General features: G+C 56.1%; 1 protein-coding gene across 1 annotated transcript; it reads left to right on the top strand.

The window, feature by feature from the left end:
* Positions 1-6: 6 nt before the first annotated feature.
* On the top strand, positions 7-16,747 carry POMGNT1 (protein O-linked mannose N-acetylglucosaminyltransferase 1 (beta 1,2-)). Its single transcript, XM_052801650.1, has 22 exons — positions 7-139; positions 1,154-1,348; positions 4,485-4,593; positions 4,994-5,109; positions 5,246-5,311; positions 5,749-5,862; positions 6,526-6,643; positions 6,942-7,040; positions 7,555-7,682; positions 8,285-8,355; positions 8,661-8,736; positions 10,210-10,293; positions 10,426-10,467; positions 10,750-10,808; positions 11,355-11,427; positions 11,730-11,858; positions 12,172-12,297; positions 12,453-12,517; positions 12,899-12,943; positions 13,122-13,257; positions 13,769-13,878; positions 14,167-16,747. Exons 2-22 carry the CDS (start codon positions 1,238-1,240, stop codon positions 14,267-14,269), a joined length of 1,980 nt encoding a protein of 659 aa, XP_052657610.1. The 5' UTR covers positions 7-139; positions 1,154-1,237; the 3' UTR covers positions 14,270-16,747.
* The last annotated feature ends 255 nt before the right edge of the window (positions 16,748-17,002 follow it).

The following is a 17,002-nucleotide window of genomic DNA, read 5'->3' as shown; positions in this document are numbered from 1 at the left end:
GCGTCTCTGCGGCGCCGGAAGCGGCGCGGCCCCGCTGGCGCTGAGGGTTCGCGGGGCGGCGGCGGCACCGCCGAGCCGGGCCCGGCCCTGCCCGGCCCCGGTCCGCCCCAGCCCCAGCATCAGCCTCCCCGCGTGGACCGTGAGTAGTGCGGCCGGCACACACCCCTCCGGGCCGCACCTCTCCGCGGTCCCGAAGCGCCTGCCCCCCCCCCCCCCTCCCTCCCCCGCCGCTCTCCGGCAGGGCCGCCGCTCCTTGCCGCCTCCGTCCTTGGACGCCTGGCTTTCCCCCCGCCCGGAGCGCCTGCGTCCCCTTCGCGACCCCTCCCCGCAGCCCTGGGTCCCCCAGCGCCTGGGTCCCTCAGCGATGCTCGCCCTCCTCCCTCCAGCATCGCCGCGGTCCCGTTGCCTCTCCCCCCCCCCTCCCGGGGGTCTGGATCCCCCAGTGCTCCTCTCTCCCCTCCCCTCGGGCAGCTGCTGTGGGCTCCCCACCCTGCCTGGCCCCGTTGGGGGGGGTGGTGTGCGCTCCAGCCAGGCCCCTGGCTCTGCCGGGCCTCCACATCCCACCCCAGGCCCAGCAGGTTGCATGGGGAGCCTGGTCTCACCTGGGCACAGCTCCTCTGCCCCAGGGGTGCCGGGGTCTCCAGCAGGACTACGGCCCCGTGGACTGGTCCCCACATCTAGGCTAGCTGCATCCCCACTAGTGGGGATGGTGCTGGTTCACAGCCCCGCTGCTGCAAGCGGGGAGGGTGCCTGCAGGCAGATAGAGCCAGTGATGGCACCTCCATAATGCCTGCCGGTCCGGGGCCTATCACCGGCTCGTGCCTCTTGGCTGCTTTTCTTTTCCAGAGCGTGGGAGTGGGCCCGCTGCGCTGCAGCAGCCTCCCTAAGGGGTTGGCCTGGAGCAGAGGTCCTCACAGGCCCATGGGTTCAGGGGCTTCCCATCGCCCTGCTTACAGTCCTCCAGCGATGCCTGGCCTCCTGAATCGCTCCCTGCAGGCCTGGGGGTGCTGGCAGGCGGGGAGGTTCCACGGGGCTTTTGCTTGTGGTACATGAGTGCCGTTCATGGCCACTGCTTGTGCCAGGCCCCATCTTTGCTGGGGAGAGGGTTTGAAGGCACTCACCTCCCTCACCTGCGCCCGTCCCATCCTGGCAGGGAGCCCCGATGGGCATGAGAGCGGAGGAGCACGCGTCCTGACCCCCGCCCCACACGGCTGCCCCCGTGCCAGCCCCTGTGACTATGGATGAGTGGAAACCCAACCCTGCCATCAAGCCCCACAAGAAGCGGAGCTGGTACCTTGCCTGGAAGTACAAGCTGATGAACCAGCGCGCGCTGCGGAAGCTGTGCCAGGTTAGTCACCCACAGGCCTGTGGTGGATTAGGAAGGATAATCTACAGGATTTATGAGCTTATGGAGCAGCTGCATGGATGGAAGTGGGTCTGCTGGCAGTCTGGGTGACCTGACGTGCTGGGGAAGCATAACTTGTCCCCCAAAAAGCTACCTCCAGTGTCTTTGTCCTCATGCGTGGAAGAGTCTGCCATGTCTAGCAGCTCCTTCCGGCTGGAAGAAATGGACCTGTTGGGTGGTTATGGCAGGAGATACAATTATCCAGGTGTCCTTGGGAGGCTTTCAGCTAGAAACCTGACTGATTCCTCCCATCCTGCTTCTGGACCCATGCCGAGTGCAGCAGTGCTCAGCCTGCAGTGGGAAACCATCCTTTCCCTGTTTGGTTTGCAAACCAAGCCTAGTATAAGTCACAACAGGTGGACAGAGAAAATAGGGCTGGGTAACAGGATCTCGTCCCCCAGAGGCAGCTGGCGTCTGGGAAAGCTGTGGGCCTGGTCGCTTGTGCTGTAAAATGGCTAATCCTCGGCGGAGCTGGTGTCCTGGGGGGTGTCTGAGGGCATAAGGACAGGAAGGGTTTGGCCCCGTGGCTGTGAGCTGCCGAAAAGGGCTGTTCCTGAGACAAACAGAGCTCATGAAATCTGGCAGTTGGTTGCTGTGGGAGGGAGCAGGGGAGGCTTTTGTATGTGCCTGGGAGGATGAAGGCTCGCAAGGGCTCCCTGGGGAAGGACACTGCTCGGTCCTCCATCCCCTAAGATGCTCGGGGCTTGGGAATGGGCCTGGTCGTTCAGGCAGATGTTGCTCATCGTGCTGGGGGCAACGGGCTAGAGCCTGTCTGCTGTCACCTCTGTCCTTCATGGCACTGCTGTGGCTTAAAACACAGATGAAAACTGGGCTTAAAATATGTAAACCAGAGCTGCAGGTGTGGAGTAGCCAGGTCTGCAGCAGCTGGGCCCCTGTTAACAGCTCTGACTGAGCCAGCCTTGCTAGATCTGGCTGCTGGTCTTGCTTACTGCTGTCTTGTTCGCTTTGGTCACCAGGGCTGCTCCCCCGTGTCTCCAGTACTGACCAGGGTGGAAGATCTGGGCAGGTTGGTAAGGTGGCCTTGTTGCTGGCCACCAGGCACAGCCTGCTCCTCACCATGCGCCCAAGCCTCTGTTCTTGCCTATTTAAAAGCTTTTTGTGCACAGATCCTGAAAGGTGCTCATAGTCCTGAGTCAACAGCAAATCAACAAGCCAGAATGCCATAGTGACATTTATATCATCACATCTTATTGCTGGTTTTCCATCTTCCTCAGTTACTTGAACCTGTTTGTCTGCTTGGCAGAGATAGCAACACGTAGCTTTGAGGCAGTAGCTGGCCAGGTAGGGCAGGGATCCTTTTAGTGCCTCTCACCAAGGGCAGGCCTGCGTCTGATCTCAACCCCATACCCAGACCTCAGAGAATCAAGGGTCCTAGAGCTGAAAAAGGCACAGATTTTTAGGAAGCAAGCTGTTGAGGGGCAAGGGAAGAGTCTCAAAACCACCCAAGACCTGTCTCAACGTCCCCTTGCGGGGGGAACAAGGCTATGAGCAGCCTGCACCAACCTCTCCCCTCCTCTCCCTTAGTTGCTGTGACATCTCTATGCTGAGTCTTGGGATGCTCTGGGGAGGTTAGTAGGACCCTGAGCTTGCATGGCTGAAACTGGAAACCATCTGGTACGTCCAAAGCATGGCTGGGCCAAGGGGCCAGAACTTTTGGGCCATAGGATGAACCTGTCAGCAGCACACAGCAGTCAGATTTGGGCCTCTGTTGTGGCTCTGCTCTGAGCTGGATGGACCCTCCTGGCATGGAGCCTGATGGTGGAGCCCTGCAGCGGTGTTAGCTTTGGGGGTAATAGCTTCTCAGGGCTTTGTGTTTTAAATCCAATGGCAAAGCCTTCCCTTGCTGCGTGACTGTCCAGGGAGGGTTTTGGGCTCCCTGCTAGAGCTGTTCCTCAGCCCTGGGGTAGGGCTGTAGCTACTGGGCAGGGACTTTGTCCCTATGCAGAGCCCCATGGCCACCACATGCTGCTGTCACCTTTCCACCATGAAGAAGTACCTGGGCCCTGGGTTAGAAAGTAAAGTAAAGACAAATTAGGTCAAGTAAAGACAAATTGCTTCAGCTGAGGTCTTGTCTTTCAATCCTGCATCCCAAGCCAGCATTGCAGCTCTAAGACCATCCTCTTGGCCGTGGCCAGACTTGCAGCTGCTCTTGCAGCTTACACCTGCAGGTGGATTATTTCCCAACATGGAATATTTGTGGTCCAAGGCTTCCTGTGTTGCTCTGTCTCACAAAAGGCCCTTTTAGCGTGGAGTAATTTCTGATTTACGCTGGGTCCAAATACCAGGAAAAAGACTGAAATTGAGGAAGAGAGGAGCAAGATGCTTTTAAGTAAATACAGGTGCTTGTAGAAATGTTGTAGTCTTTTCTCCCTCCTCTTGGTCTGGGAGCACCAAGGCCATGGGCAATGGTGATGCTCACATCAGGGGTTCCCATGGACTGCTCCATAGCCCCTGGACCTTCCCATAGCCCTCTGTGTCAGCATCCATGCAGGTTGCCTTGAAGTTTGCTGCAGACAGTAAGGCTGCGGGCTGTTCTCTGCAGCCTGTGGCACAGTGCAGTTTCCTGAAGTCAGACCTCAGCTTCTTCCCTTTGCCTTGCTTTAGTCACACAGCATCTCCTCTCACTCTGAATACCCTGAATACATCCTCTGTTTGCAGAGGGAGAGATGAGAGTAGTGGTGCTGCAGGAGAGGCAGAAGTTAAGGTTACCATGGGAGCTATATCTCTGAATTACCAAACTCTTTGCCTGCAGAGACCCTCAACCTTGATGCAATATTTTAGCAGGATTCTTCCACAGATCTGGAAGCAGGTATACATTGGAAGTGGGTTAATTCTCATGTATCAGGAAGTCAGTGTTCTCTGGCCGATGAAAGCATTTCACCCTATCACCTGTATTTCTTTCTCTTTGCCTTTTCCCAGAAGAAGACAGGGGAAATGACAGATGCTTATGTTCCCTTGCAAGATCTCCTTTGGGTGCCCTGCAGCCTCTGCCAAGGGGATGGACTGATCTTGGGGTTGTTACTTACAAATTGCTAACACAAAGCATCCTCCATTGCAGACAGGTGCTGTCCTCTTCCTGCTTGTGACTGTAATTGTGAATATCAAGCTGATCTTGGACACCAGGAGAGCTGCTTATGAGGAGGAAGAGGAGTCTGCACAGGACTATGGTGAGTGCAGCATCTTGCTTTTCTTTGAAAGCAAGGAAACCAGAGGGAGGGAAGTCATTTCTTTAAGTCAGGGCAAACTTTTGATCAGCTACAGCATGAAAGACAGGTCTGTGCATGTGGGTTTAACAAAAATGAATAGAAAAGCCTGTTCCCATTCCTGGTCTGTCTAGTCAAGGCTTCAGCACGTTTGGCTGCAGAGGTCTATGTGGGGACAGCTGGGGCCAAACCTGTTGCCATTTTGGATTTCCCTTACCAGCCATCCCTGTAGTTCTGACCCATGGCTTGTTGGGCTGGGATACCTGGTGGGCACGACCTTCTGGAGGCTTGGCTGGGCTAGTACTGAGCAGGAACAAGCCAGAGGTGCCTTGGCTGGTTGAGACTGGGCATTTCTCCCCTGTAGATGATGAGATGCTGAATGTGGAGGTCCCTAGGCACCCTGTCAGCAACAAGAAGGTCTTGGATGTTGAGGTGTACTCCAGCCGGTCGAAGGTCTACGTGGCTGTGGATGGGACGACGGTAAGTGACAGGTGCTGGCAATCCCTGTGAGCAGAGGATGGGTGGAGCTGAATGGGTGAACGGGGGCTCTACTGTGCTGAATGGGCAGGGAATAAGAGGTCTTGGCATATGGTTCTCATTGCTGCTCCGCTTGCAGGTCCTGGAAGATGAAGCTCGGGAGCAGGGAAGAGGGATCCATGTCATCGTCTTAAATCAGGCTACGGTAAAGCATCCCCATGCGTCTGCATTTGTCTTTCTTACCGGGCAGTGTTTGTCCTTGCTCTTTAACTGTTGGGTGCGTGAGGCAAGGGCAGCCAGGAGGGAAGTTCCCAAATGCTTGTTTGTCTGTAGTTTCCAGAGCACGACATGGTCACCCAGAGGGTCCCTGCAGTGTTTCTCTTGTGCTTGGCTAGCTGTCCTTGGGGAGCAGGCAGGAGAGGAGTTGTGAGGTTGTGTAATGCTGTCCCATGGGCGTCAGTGCACTTCATGTCGTGCGTGAAGGCCCAAGGGCCGAGCTTGCCTGGGTGCTAACTCCTTGGCATACCAGAAAAGTAACTCATTGTGTTGCTCGTGGACTGAGGCTCCCAGGACAGCCTGCATAATTCTGCATGTCCTGGCCGTATAGCACTTAAGATGCATCTGACGTTTGAATACCAACAGGGTCATGTGATGGCCAAGAGGGTCTTTGACACCTATTCTCCCCATGAAGATGAAGCCATGGTACTTTTCCTCAACATGGTTGCCCGGGGCCGGATCCTGATCTTTACCATTAAGGTATGTGACCTTAGTGTCAAAAGATCCTTGAGTCAGGATGCCCTAAAGCTCATCTGGGCAGTTGCCTCCTGAATGTCATCAGGCATTCCCAGGGCTAAATGTCACATTGCCACTGGGCTATGCCTCCCTGGCTGGATCACCTCCCTTGTCCTCTCACTCCCCCTTGTTACTACTGTTACTGCTGTGTGCCCAGCAAGGCAGGAGAGCAAAAAGCAGATGTGTCAGAGCCTGCAGCAATAAACAAGAGGTTGGGTGGAGAATGGACATGAGGAGATACAAGGATGTGGTGGGACCCTTCTGGGTCCCAGTTCCAGGCTTTAGGGGAGGCACTGTGGGCTATGTTGGCTCTGGGTTGCTGTGCAAAGCAGCACTGTGCTTCTTCAAGGTTTTGGATTTAGCTGTGTTGCTGAACACATGGCCCTGCTCAAGAACAATTTGGTCTCGAGGAAACAGGAGTCTGTGACTCCTCTGACTTCCCTGTGGGTCATGGTGAAGCCACTGGCAGGTTTAGTGGCACAGAGACTGTAGGAACCTGTTCTTGAAGGTGTCTGGCTCAGCTAGTTCGGGTAGGAGTGGGCCCTATACCTCTTTGGTATTGACAGGAGACTTTCCTTGTCTACATCGGGAGCCAGACCTCAGCTGCAGGGTTGTGTTTTGTTCCAGGATGAAGGCTCCTTTCACCTCAAGGACACAGCCAAGAATGTCCTGAAAAGCCTGGGGAGCCAAGTTGCACCATTCCTGAGCTGGAGAGACATGTGGACGTTTGTGGGGAAGAAAGGAGGTGAGTCTAGCACAGGCCAGGGGAGGGTTCATGGCCCCTTTTTGGAGGAGCAGCCAGGTGAAGACAAACTCAGCCCATCCCCAACATGCTGTATGAGCAGGGAACGAGTCACAGAGAGCAGGCAACTCCGTGGGGGCGAGGGAGGGGATAGAGGCAGAGCACGTCCCTTCAGCAGCTCACCAGAGGCCAATGGGGAAAAGGTGCCAAGCTGCCACCCTGAGCTACAGCCCCTGGTCATGCCTTGACACAGTGGGGATGGGCCCTTCCAGACAGTCCTGATCCTGTGTCCCTGCTCCAGGGGAAGTATACGGGGAGAAGCACGCAAAGTCGCCTGCCCTCTCGACATGGGGTGACCCTGTACTACTGAAGACAGAAGTTCATCTGACATCTGTGGAAGGTAGGAAGTAAGATCTGCTCTGTGGTGCCAGGTATCTCTGGGACTTGTCTGCCCACTGCTCTTGGTGGTTTTGAGTCAAAGCTGTGGGTCTGTTAGCAATATCCCAGGATGGATTTAAGGCTGTTTGAGATGGGGATGGTAACTTCTAAATGGGGCCAGCTTCCCTTCTTCCTGTTTCCATGGCAATTGCAGGCATGGTTGTTGAGAAGGGTGAGGATCGGGAAGTGGGGACATGGTCTGGCCAGTTGTCACCTCTCCAAACCAGGCCTGGTCCAGTCTTTTCTGACTGTTGGCTTGAAGATGGCTCATTGCTGTTCACAGAGGCCATGTGGTAGAGATGGCTTCTGAATGGCTCCTGTGGTTATATCTGGCATCCAGAAGTGTTGCTTTTTCATAGTAATGACTTGGTGATGGTTGAGCCCAGGGAGAGCCATGCGTGTGGCAGTGCAGCTTGGAGCATACAAGGTGAGGCTATGGGGATGAGCAGTCTGCTTTTTCTCCTTGGTGCCTCCAGATGCTGAGTGCCATTGGCCTGACACAGAGTTGAACCGCCGCCGGAAGAGGTTCTGCAGCAAAGTAGAAGGTTACGGCAGTGTCTGCAGCTGCAAAGATCCCACACCCATTGAGTTCAACCCTGATCCTGTGAGTGCGGGGGCAGGGTATTCAGGGAAAGCTCCAGGAGGGAGGGCTGGGCTGGACCAGGTGTGTTTTCAGCTCAGATGCAGAGCCCTGTCTTTAAGCACCAGCTGGGTGGTGCAAACTGCCCCTGGGCAAGCTCTTAGCGCCGGCAAAGGTAAGGTGTATATGTGTGGTCAGGTCATGCTGGGGAAGGGGAGTTCTCTTGCCCTGTGTCTGCCCTGAGCTGCCAGGTTACCATGGCTCTAGGGACATCGGTGTAAGCTGCAGGGCCTGTACGTTTGGAGATGGAGCAGCCTTTGGGCTGTCCTTGGCACAGTGCTGAAGGGTTTGGACAAACATCTCCGGGTGGATGCAATTTGGGATTTGGGAGCTGGATCTGAGGCAGGGTGACGGAGGGAAGCTGGCACAGTCTCCAGCAGTGCTGAATGGAGTCCTGGTTGGTCAGTGTGGTCCTGAGCTAAGGGGTAGGACTATGCAGCTCTGCTGTTTAACAGCAGGGCCGATCCCTACCCCTTGGATCCTGTTTTCATTGGCATAGAATCATAGAATCATTTAGGTTGGCATGGCCTCCCCCAGCCCCACTTACACGCATTGTTCTCTTCCAGCTCAAAGACAATAAAGTCTTTGATGTGCCTGTAGCTGTTATTGCAGGGAACCGCCCCAACTACCTGTACAGGTAAGCACTTCCAGGGGACACAGCTGCTCTGCTGTGTGCCACAAGACCAGGTATGGCCCAGGCCCTCCCCTTAGTCCTGCTGGCAGGATCCAGCCTCTTCCTGGGGTTGCATGAGCAATGTGGGCAGACCTGCTTGGACAGCTCCCGGGGTGGTTGACCGTGGGAAAGGGAAGAGCCCAGGGGTAGTAGGTCCTATTCCCTAATCATGTGCACTTTCCCCCACCCCAAGGGATCCATACCCCTCTACTGAATGGCCTGGGCCCACTGGGGCTGTGCTGCGCTCAGGCCCCTCAATCTCTCCCCAGGATGCTGCGCTCCTTGCTGTCGGCTCAGGGTGTCAATCCACAGATGATCACAGTCTTCATCGATGGGTACTACGAGGTGAGAGCACTCCCAGAGGTCCCTGTAGCTTGGTCCTTGGTCCCCCAGCTGAGAGTATACGGTGCTGGCACAGTCCTTGGTGGGTGGCAGGCTATGAGCACCTTCACCCTTCCTTGTCCTGTGGGTCACACAGCTCCTCATCCGCTCCTACGCAAAGTCAGCCAGCTTAGCCAAGCCATGGATGTGGATAAAGCTGCCTTGGCCTTTACCAAAGCCCAGGGTTGATATTCCCATGTCAGAAAGGGGCTGGTGTGCTGGACTGAGGTGGTCATGCTGGGCTCTCCCCATCCCCTTTTCTCTCTTGATGAGTATCGCCCACCTTTTGAGCAGGGTCCGGGTGTAACACCGCCTGTCCACCTCCCTCGCAAGAAGCAGAACAAACCAGTCGAGCTGTGCCTGTCCAGCTCCACTCAGTAAGAGGTAGAGAGACCCAAAATGGTCTGTTTTCACAAGGCTCATGAAAGCCTGAGGCCAGATAGAGGAGAACTGGCCCTTTAGATGGCAAAGACCTTCCCCTCAGCTCACCCTTACAAAGCCCTGGAGGATTCCACTGCAAGCCCTGTCTCTCTGGCAGCAGGCTGTGCTCTGGAACAGGCATGTGGGATCTTAGTAGGTCTCAGGAGCTTGCTAGCCCTCATCTCTGCAGCAGCCCATGAGGTATTGTCTGGTTGCCTTGTGATGGAGACGGGGAAGGGAACAGGCTCGTTCCCTTGCAAGCCTTTCCCACCGCTGCCGGGTTGTGGGGCTGGGGGAGCTGGTTTGTTTACACAGGCTTTTACTGCAGCACATAAGAATGGTTAAAGATAGCAGCATCTATTGCCATGGCAACTGGAGCAGCATCCCTCAGCTACAAGGGGGCAGCCTGGATGCTCGTGCTGCCATGGTTGATACCAGGGAAAGGGGGGAATGGTTGGTGCAATGGGAGCTCCTTCTCTCTTTTGTGGCTAGGAGGTGGGATGGACAGTAAGGGGATGGACGCCTTGGTGGGGCCTTCTTGGGGCAGAGATATGTCAGCCCAAATATGGATTACTTCTGACCCCAGTGCAGATGTGCTTGGTCAGAGAGGGTCCCTTTCTTGGCAACTGTGAGAGAAAATGAAGTTGATCGTGGTCTTGACAGCTAGTAGGTGTTCCTGGCTGTACCTGTTTTCTTTCTGCACTGTCAACGGCTGACTGGGAGTTTGGGGCCTCTCAGATATTCTTCGATACAACTTTGGGTCTGCAAACTAGCAGGGCTAACAGAAACTTACGGTGGTACTTAAGGGCTGAAGGGCCAAGAGGGTTTGGCGAGTTCCTTGTTGCGGGGTTTACAGCACAGCATCATTTTGAGCCTCGCTTGCCCCCAAGAGGACAACCACATGCAGGGGATCCCACAGGCATATTCTTGTTGTACCAGGGAGCTGACACTGGCAGAGGGTGGGGAGAATGTATTCAGGCCCACACCTTTGGTGAGCTTTGTACCTTTCCATTGCAGGAGCCGATGGATGTCGTGGAGCTGTTTGGCCTCTCAGGAATCCAGCACACTCCTATCAGCATTAAAAATGCCAGAGTTTCCCAGGTGAGAGACCTTTCCCAAATCCTGGGAGAGTTATTTCCTGGGACCTGGGATAGCATTTGAGGGAGGCAGGCTTAGCCCCACATGTGTGGCAGGCTGATGCTAACACAGGCAACGATCTGTCTTTTCTTGTAGCACTACAAAGCCAGTCTGACTGCAACCTTCAACCTGTTCCCGGTGAGTGAGACCTCTGCCTGCACCCTGTCTAGCTGCTTGCCCATGGGAGCAAGACAGCGCAGGGTTTCCCTGGGAGAGTGGCATCTGTGACCCCCATCTTGCAGAAGCTGGAATCCTCTAAGGCAGGGAATTTCCCTGGGAGAGTGGCATCTGTGACCCTCGTCTCACAGGAGCTGGAATCCTCTGGGGCAGGGAACAGCACAGGCAGGGAGGGGACACTGCTTGGTTCCTCTGCTCTGTCCTGTTCCTCTCCATCCTTCTGACATTTTCTTTGCCCTACAGGATGCTAAATTCGCCGTGGTTCTGGAGGAAGACCTTGACATTTCTGTTGACTTCTTCAGGTGAAGCTGTGGGTCCCTGTTTGGGTGGGGCATTTCCTTGAAGCTCTCTGGCTGCTCAGGAGAGGCCAGATCCCTGCCATGCTGTAGCTCACCTATCCGAGGCTGAGCAGTGCCCAGGCAACAGCCATAACTGAGCTCTGCTTGCAGAGAGTCTCGAGTCCACTGTCCTGGCACTCAGTGCAGGGTGACTTTGGGGTCTGGGATCTCTTCCTGGTTAGCTTTTTGGAGACACTGATCCATTCTGTACACACATGGTTGGGGCTGCCCATAACAAGAGGACAGGGACGGTGTCTTAACAGGGCTCCTGTTTCTTCTTAAGGAGGAGAGACTGATGGAGCAGGAGGCAATGTTGTCGCCTCCCCATGGTGAGATGCAGCTTAGCTTGTTTGGGTGTTCTCCCCTGATCTCACACCAGCATCAGCTATCTCAGCCCAAGTGATGGGTTACACAGTCCCAGCAGTTGGGGTGGCTCCCTTGGTGGAGAATTTGCTTTGGTTTGCATGGGAGAAGGAAGTTTGACCAGGGACTGGGCAACTCTTTCCTCAGCTTTCTGAGCCAGTCGATACACCTTCTGGAGGAGGATGAGAGCCTGTACTGCATCTCAGCTTGGAACGACCAGGTGGGTCAGGGAAGGATGGTGGAGCAGGGACACCTCTGCCCTGTGTTCCCATGTCAGACTGGGGTCCAAGTTCCGTCTTTAAAGCAGGGTGTCCGCCCCACTATCATTCTAAGTGGGTCTGTCTCCCCAGCCCTCGACTGTTCAGAAGTGCCCTTGCAAATCACTGTCCTGTCCCTGCTGTGTGCTTCCCAGTGGCTGTCCCCTGCTCCCCAAGCTGAGAGCCTCAATTTAGCAAGACGCCTCCTTTTTTTGGTGGGGTAGGGGTGCATTCAGGGTGCTGAATGCTCCCCATAACATCGCAGGGCTATGAGCACACAGCTGAGGACCCCTCACTCCTGTACCGTGTGGAGACCATGCCAGGCCTGGGCTGGGTGCTCCGGAAGAGTCTGTACAAGGACGAGCTGGAGCCAAAGTGGCCAACCCCTGAGAAGGTGAGTACCCTAGAAGGAGCCTGTATTTTGCACCCCCATCTCTGCCCATCAGCAGTCCCTGATGGGTACAGCTGTTGGAGGGGCCTTGGCTCTCCCTGAGCATCTACTAGGAAGGATGTCCAAGCAGAATGGATTTGGGACAGGCGGTAACTTAAGGACCACGTAACCAGCCACAGAGCTGGCTGGAACAGCCCAGGCAGGCTGGGGCCAAAGGAGCTAGAGCTGGTGTGGGCAGCCAGAAAGGTCCCTGGATGGCCACACTACCAAATCATGTCCCCAAATGTGAGTGTGAGTGGCATTTTCCCCTCCACAGCTCTGGGACTGGGACATGTGGATGCGGATGCCCGAGCAGCGGAAGGGCCGGGAGTGCATCATCCCTGACATCTCACGCTCCTACCACTTTGGCATCGTGGGGCTCAACATGAACGGCTACTTTCACGTGAGTGACCTCCGTGAGCCCCCAAGCCCTGTCCTGGTGCTGAGCTCTGACTCAGCTACCTTTCCAGGTAGCAGGAATGCTTGAGGTGACCTCCAAGTACTGCTGGCTCCTGACTGAACCCCGTTTTCCTTCCCTCCCCTCTCTCTTCCTCCCAGGAAGCCTATTTCAAGAAGCACAAGTTCAACACAGTTCCGAATGTCCAGCTTAAAAATGTGGAGAGGTGAGTGCTGGTCAGAATGAGATCCAGATGAAACAGTTGCTTGACCTGGCTCTTGTCCCCTTGTGCTGGGGACATGTCCCTTCCTTCTGGAACAACAGCCTTAACCTCCAGCCCCAGCACACTGGCCTCTGCTGGGGAATCCTTGCAGTGGTTTTTGTGAGGTTGGGTTGAGCTACCTGGTGCTCCTGGTGGAAATGTTGAAGGGTCACATTTTTGCTGCCACATCCTCCAGGATGCATGGCAATCGCTGCTCTCCATTCATTGGCTCCAACCTGCCTTTTAGTGTTGGGCAGTCTTAAGCTTGGATCATCTTGGGATGTTCCCTGCTTATCAAACTGTCTGACTCTGCCCTAATTTCTGTGTTCTTTCTTCCTCCAACAGCTTGAGGAAGGATACTTATGAGACTGAAATTCATCGGCTCCTGGGGTAAGTGCCTGCAGAAAGGTTGGGAGACCACGGGGCACACTGGGTGAACCAACCAGGACAGAAGAAAGGGTGGAGGTGGCTCTGGCAGCTGCAGCCACCACTTGCCTGTCTGAAGTACTCTGCAGTGGGAATAGGAAGGATGTGGGGTCTCCTCTCACTCCCTGTTCTGTTTCCACAGTGAGGCTGAGGTCTTGGACCACAGCAAGAACCCCTGTGAGGACTCCTTCGTGCCCGACACCGAGGGCAGGGTCTACGTCATGTTCATCAGGATGGAGCAGGAAGCAGATTTCACCACCTGGACTCAGCTTGCCAAGGTGAGGCCCCTGACACGGCCTGTCCTCACTCCTGCACTGATCTCTGCGTCGCTGGGAAACATCTGGCTGTTGGTTTGGGGTTTGGCCATGGCATGGACGCAGCTCAACAAATGGACTCTTGCTGTCCTTAGGTGATGTTAAAGCTCTTGGTGTTTACAGAAGGCACTGGGACATCCAGGGCAGGTCCTTAGCCCAGTGGAGAAGATAAGTCTTATGACCTCCCTGGGTGGGAGCCCAGGGCCTGAGCTTGTCTGGTAGTTTCTATTGCTCACCTGGAGTTGATGATCAAACCCCCTGTCCTGAGGCAGGAATGGGAGCAGGTTGCCCCTCTCCTCTTACTGGTGGTGACTGGAGGGGTGCTTCCCTGTGCCCCCCCCAGTCAAGGGGTGCAGCCCTCTCTGCTGTGTCTTGGTGAGGGCAGGGGTGGTGGCTCTTCCCCTGCCAGGGGGCACCTGGCCCTGGTGTCTGTCCCCAGGCTCTGATGCCTCTTCCTCCCTCCCCACAATCCTAGTGCCTCCACATCTGGGACCTGGACGTCCGTGGGAACCACAAGGGGCTGTGGCGGCTCTTCCGCAAGAAGAACCACTTCCTTGTGGTGGGCGTCCCTGCCTCCCCCTACTCGTGAGTATCAGGGCACAGCAAACTAGGTAATCCCCCCATCCTCATGGCACTGTCCCCTGCCTGGCACACTGCATCATCCATTTCTGTCCCAGCCCCATCCTGGCGCATACCACCTCCTGCCCCTTCTTAATCAGTGTGGTGGGAGGGGGACAGAATACATGCCCAGGGCTGGAGGATGCCCCAGTGGGAAGGAGGTCATGCCAGGAAAGCCAGGCAGTGCGGTGGGAGTTGAGGTCCTGAGGGGGATCACCACTCCTGCCCGCTCCCATCCAGCCTCCTCACCTGCAGGTCCAAGAAGCCCTCGTCGGTGACGCCAATCTACATGGAGCCCCCTGCCAAGGAGGAGGGGGCAGTGGCAGTGCCGGCGGTTGCTGCAGCAGAGCAGACGTGAGACTGGCAGCTGGGAAGCGAAGGGGAGCGGGGGAAGACGGAGAACCCCATGGTGCAGAGACAGAGTTGGCAGCAGCTCTCGGAGGCTGGTGACTGGACACGGACTTCCATTTCAGGCTGCAAAATGAGATCTCGGGCTCCCTCCAGCCCCCTATTGTGGTCTCCCTTGCACGGGACAGGGTCCTTCCCTGTAGATATGCCGCCCCTCCATCCCAGGAACTTTTTTTTTTTTTTTTTTTAACACAGACTCTTTACTAACGCTGCTCCTTTTGCCCCCTGGCTGGGCAAGGCTGGAGGAAGGAGGTGCTCAACTAGGGGCTAGAGGGGGCCTCGAGAAACACCTTTGCTTCCCTTTTTGGCCCCCAAGTCCTGAGAAGGCAGCATGCTTGTGTGCAAGTCCTGCAACCTACCAGCTGGGTGTTATTTATTAACTCTTGCCTGGCTGGCTCTGGTGCCCAGTGGTGAACGTGGTGGTGAAGAGGGGATCTTCCAGCATCTCTTCTATCTCCTGCACGATGGATGCGCCTTGAAGACCGTATGCTGGGTTGGACATCTCCCCGCACACTGGTTTCGCTGCTTGGGCTGCAGTGACTGGTGCAGCCCAGCTCACAGGCAAAAGGGAATCCTGAAGAGGAGCTGAACTTGCTGTCGACATGTAGGGGACACCCTATACCCAGCACGAGGGCGGTCAGGTGCCCCTTTCCTTTCTCCAGTTGTGGGAGCTGGAGATGACTCTAGATGGAAGTGGACCAGGCTGTGTGCTGCGGCTCAGACTGTCCTCACCCACCTTCTCTGTGGGGAGCAGCCCTGCCCCGCCGAGTTGTGGGAGAGGGGGTGAAAGTGCCTTGCAGAGCAAGATGGGAGCAGCCAGCCGGCATACCCCTGGCTGCAGGGACAGGACGGACTGGGGTCCTCTGGAGCGAGGGATGCTGCACTCTGGCGTGGTCCTTGCCTGTGGTACTTGTAGCCTGTCCCTCCCTCTTCCCTGGCCAGATACCCCCAGCTTTTGCTGAAGGCAGAGGGGGTTTCTTCTCCTGAATCTCCACCCTTACTGTGGTACGTTGCTAGCAGGGAAGCTGTGAGCTGAGCCAGGATGGGTAGCCTAGCTCTCCTGCTGTGGTACACTCCTCATGCAGAGGGAGAGGGAGGGGGTCCCTGTCCCCTCTCCTGTGCCTTAGGAAGGACCCCAGGGCCCCCTCCCACCCCCAGCCACTTGGTACTAATGTGTCCCCCCCCCCACCCCCCCACTGGGGGCAGTCCTGGTCCCCTTGCTCAGTACACCTCCCTGTCTCATCCATGCAGCAAGAGATCTGTTCTCTGTCCAGGTCTCCCAGCCTCAGGCAGGGATCCTATGCTCTGGCTTGCCCTTGGGAGGAAGATTTGCTGCTCATCCCTTTCCCTGTGGCCACAGGGGCTCTTCCCCTTCATTTTCTCACTGTGAACTGAGCGTCGGGGTCTACACTACACTAACTTATTTATTTATTGCTTGTGGGAAGGGGAGGATAGCAGGAAAGCAGTGTGGAGAGCTAGCAGCCCCCAGCCTGTGCAGGGGCAGTCGTGGGAGATTTGTCTTGTCTCTCTGGCTCCATCCTCTGGTCCCCTCCTTCCTCCCTTGCCCAGCATAGGAATGAATAGTTGTGAACCTGGGAAATCTACTCCTCTTTGGCTGAAATGAGCCCTGTGTGGACAGAGTGCAGCTCTAGTGTGACCGCAGGGATTCTGACCCTCGCAGTCCCTTGCACACCCATCCCAGCAGCTGGGATGGGACAGATACAGGAGGGGAACAAGAAGGTGCAGGGCAGAACCCTTGAGACTGCGGTTACCGGGCTTGGGTTCAACCCTGCCCTCCTCTGCCACCCCCAGCGCTGCCCTTTGCTGGGACTCTGCTCTGGCAGCTAGTGGGCAGGCAGCATCTCTGTGCTGACCCTCGGGATAAAGCAGGTCCTTTAACTGCGTTGGGAAAGGGATTTGCCTTCTTCCCAGGGAAAACAGCTTACTTCCCATACCCTGCTTTGGAAAAACTTCCACAGCTCTCTGCCATGATGCCCTTTCCTTGGCATCTCTGTTCCCAAGGCCCAGTTTCCCTTTTTCCTGAAACTAAATGCATCCCCTTTCCCTTCTTCTCTGACAGGGCTCAGGCTTGGCTTCCTCCTGGCTCCTCCTGGAGCTGAGGAAGGTGGTCCTACGGATAGGGAATGGCTAAATGTGAGTTCCTCTCTCCTCTGCTGCCCACCCTGCAGCGACCAGGGGGCTGTGGCTCCCTGCTGTCAGTGACAGCAGGACTTGACTAGTGGGCTTCAAGCTCCCCCTTCTCCGCACACCATGATGGGCTCACTGGGTGCTATTCTCCGTCCCTCCCCGTTCCTCCAGCAAGGCTCCGGCGTGGTGGCCGTGGTAGGGCTGGGTGTGTGGACATCCCCAGGGCTTGCCGCTTTCTGAATTGAATTATTTTTTCAAGAGTAAACACTGCAAAGCTGTTGAGCCTCATGTGTTTCATAGTTTGCATTGTGTGGCCCAGGGCTGGGGTCCCTGGCTCTGGCCACCTGCCTAGAAAGGACAGACTCCTGTCCTCTGGTGTCTCACTCTGCCTTGCGTGCTGCAGGGCTAGCCGTGGGCTAACAGTGGCCCTGGGCCCCTGCCCTGTGGCTCCTGTGCCAGCAGAGGCCCTCCAAGCCATGCTGTGCCATGCGGTGCCAGAGCAGCTGGCACAGGTTTGCAAGCTGTTTCCTCTTCG

This window comes from Harpia harpyja, chromosome 11 (assembly GCF_026419915.1).
Source record: "Harpia harpyja isolate bHarHar1 chromosome 11, bHarHar1 primary haplotype, whole genome shotgun sequence".
Taxonomy (NCBI): Eukaryota; Metazoa; Chordata; class Aves; order Accipitriformes; family Accipitridae; genus Harpia; species Harpia harpyja.
Note: the sequence above shows the minus strand (reverse complement) of the source record. Positions and strands in the feature narration are given on the sequence as shown.

Coding starts and splice junctions, on each gene's coding strand:
- POMGNT1 (XM_052801650.1), top strand. CDS start 1,238: ATGGATGAGTGGAAACCCAACCCTGCCATCAAGCCCCACAAGAAGCGG. Junction 5,863..6,525: donor TCCTGATCTTTACCATTAAG/GTATGTGACCTT, acceptor GTTTTGTTCCAG/GATGAAGGCTCCTTTCACCT. Junction 13,258..13,768: donor CCTGGACTCAGCTTGCCAAG/GTGAGGCCCCTG, acceptor CCACAATCCTAG/TGCCTCCACATCTGGGACCT.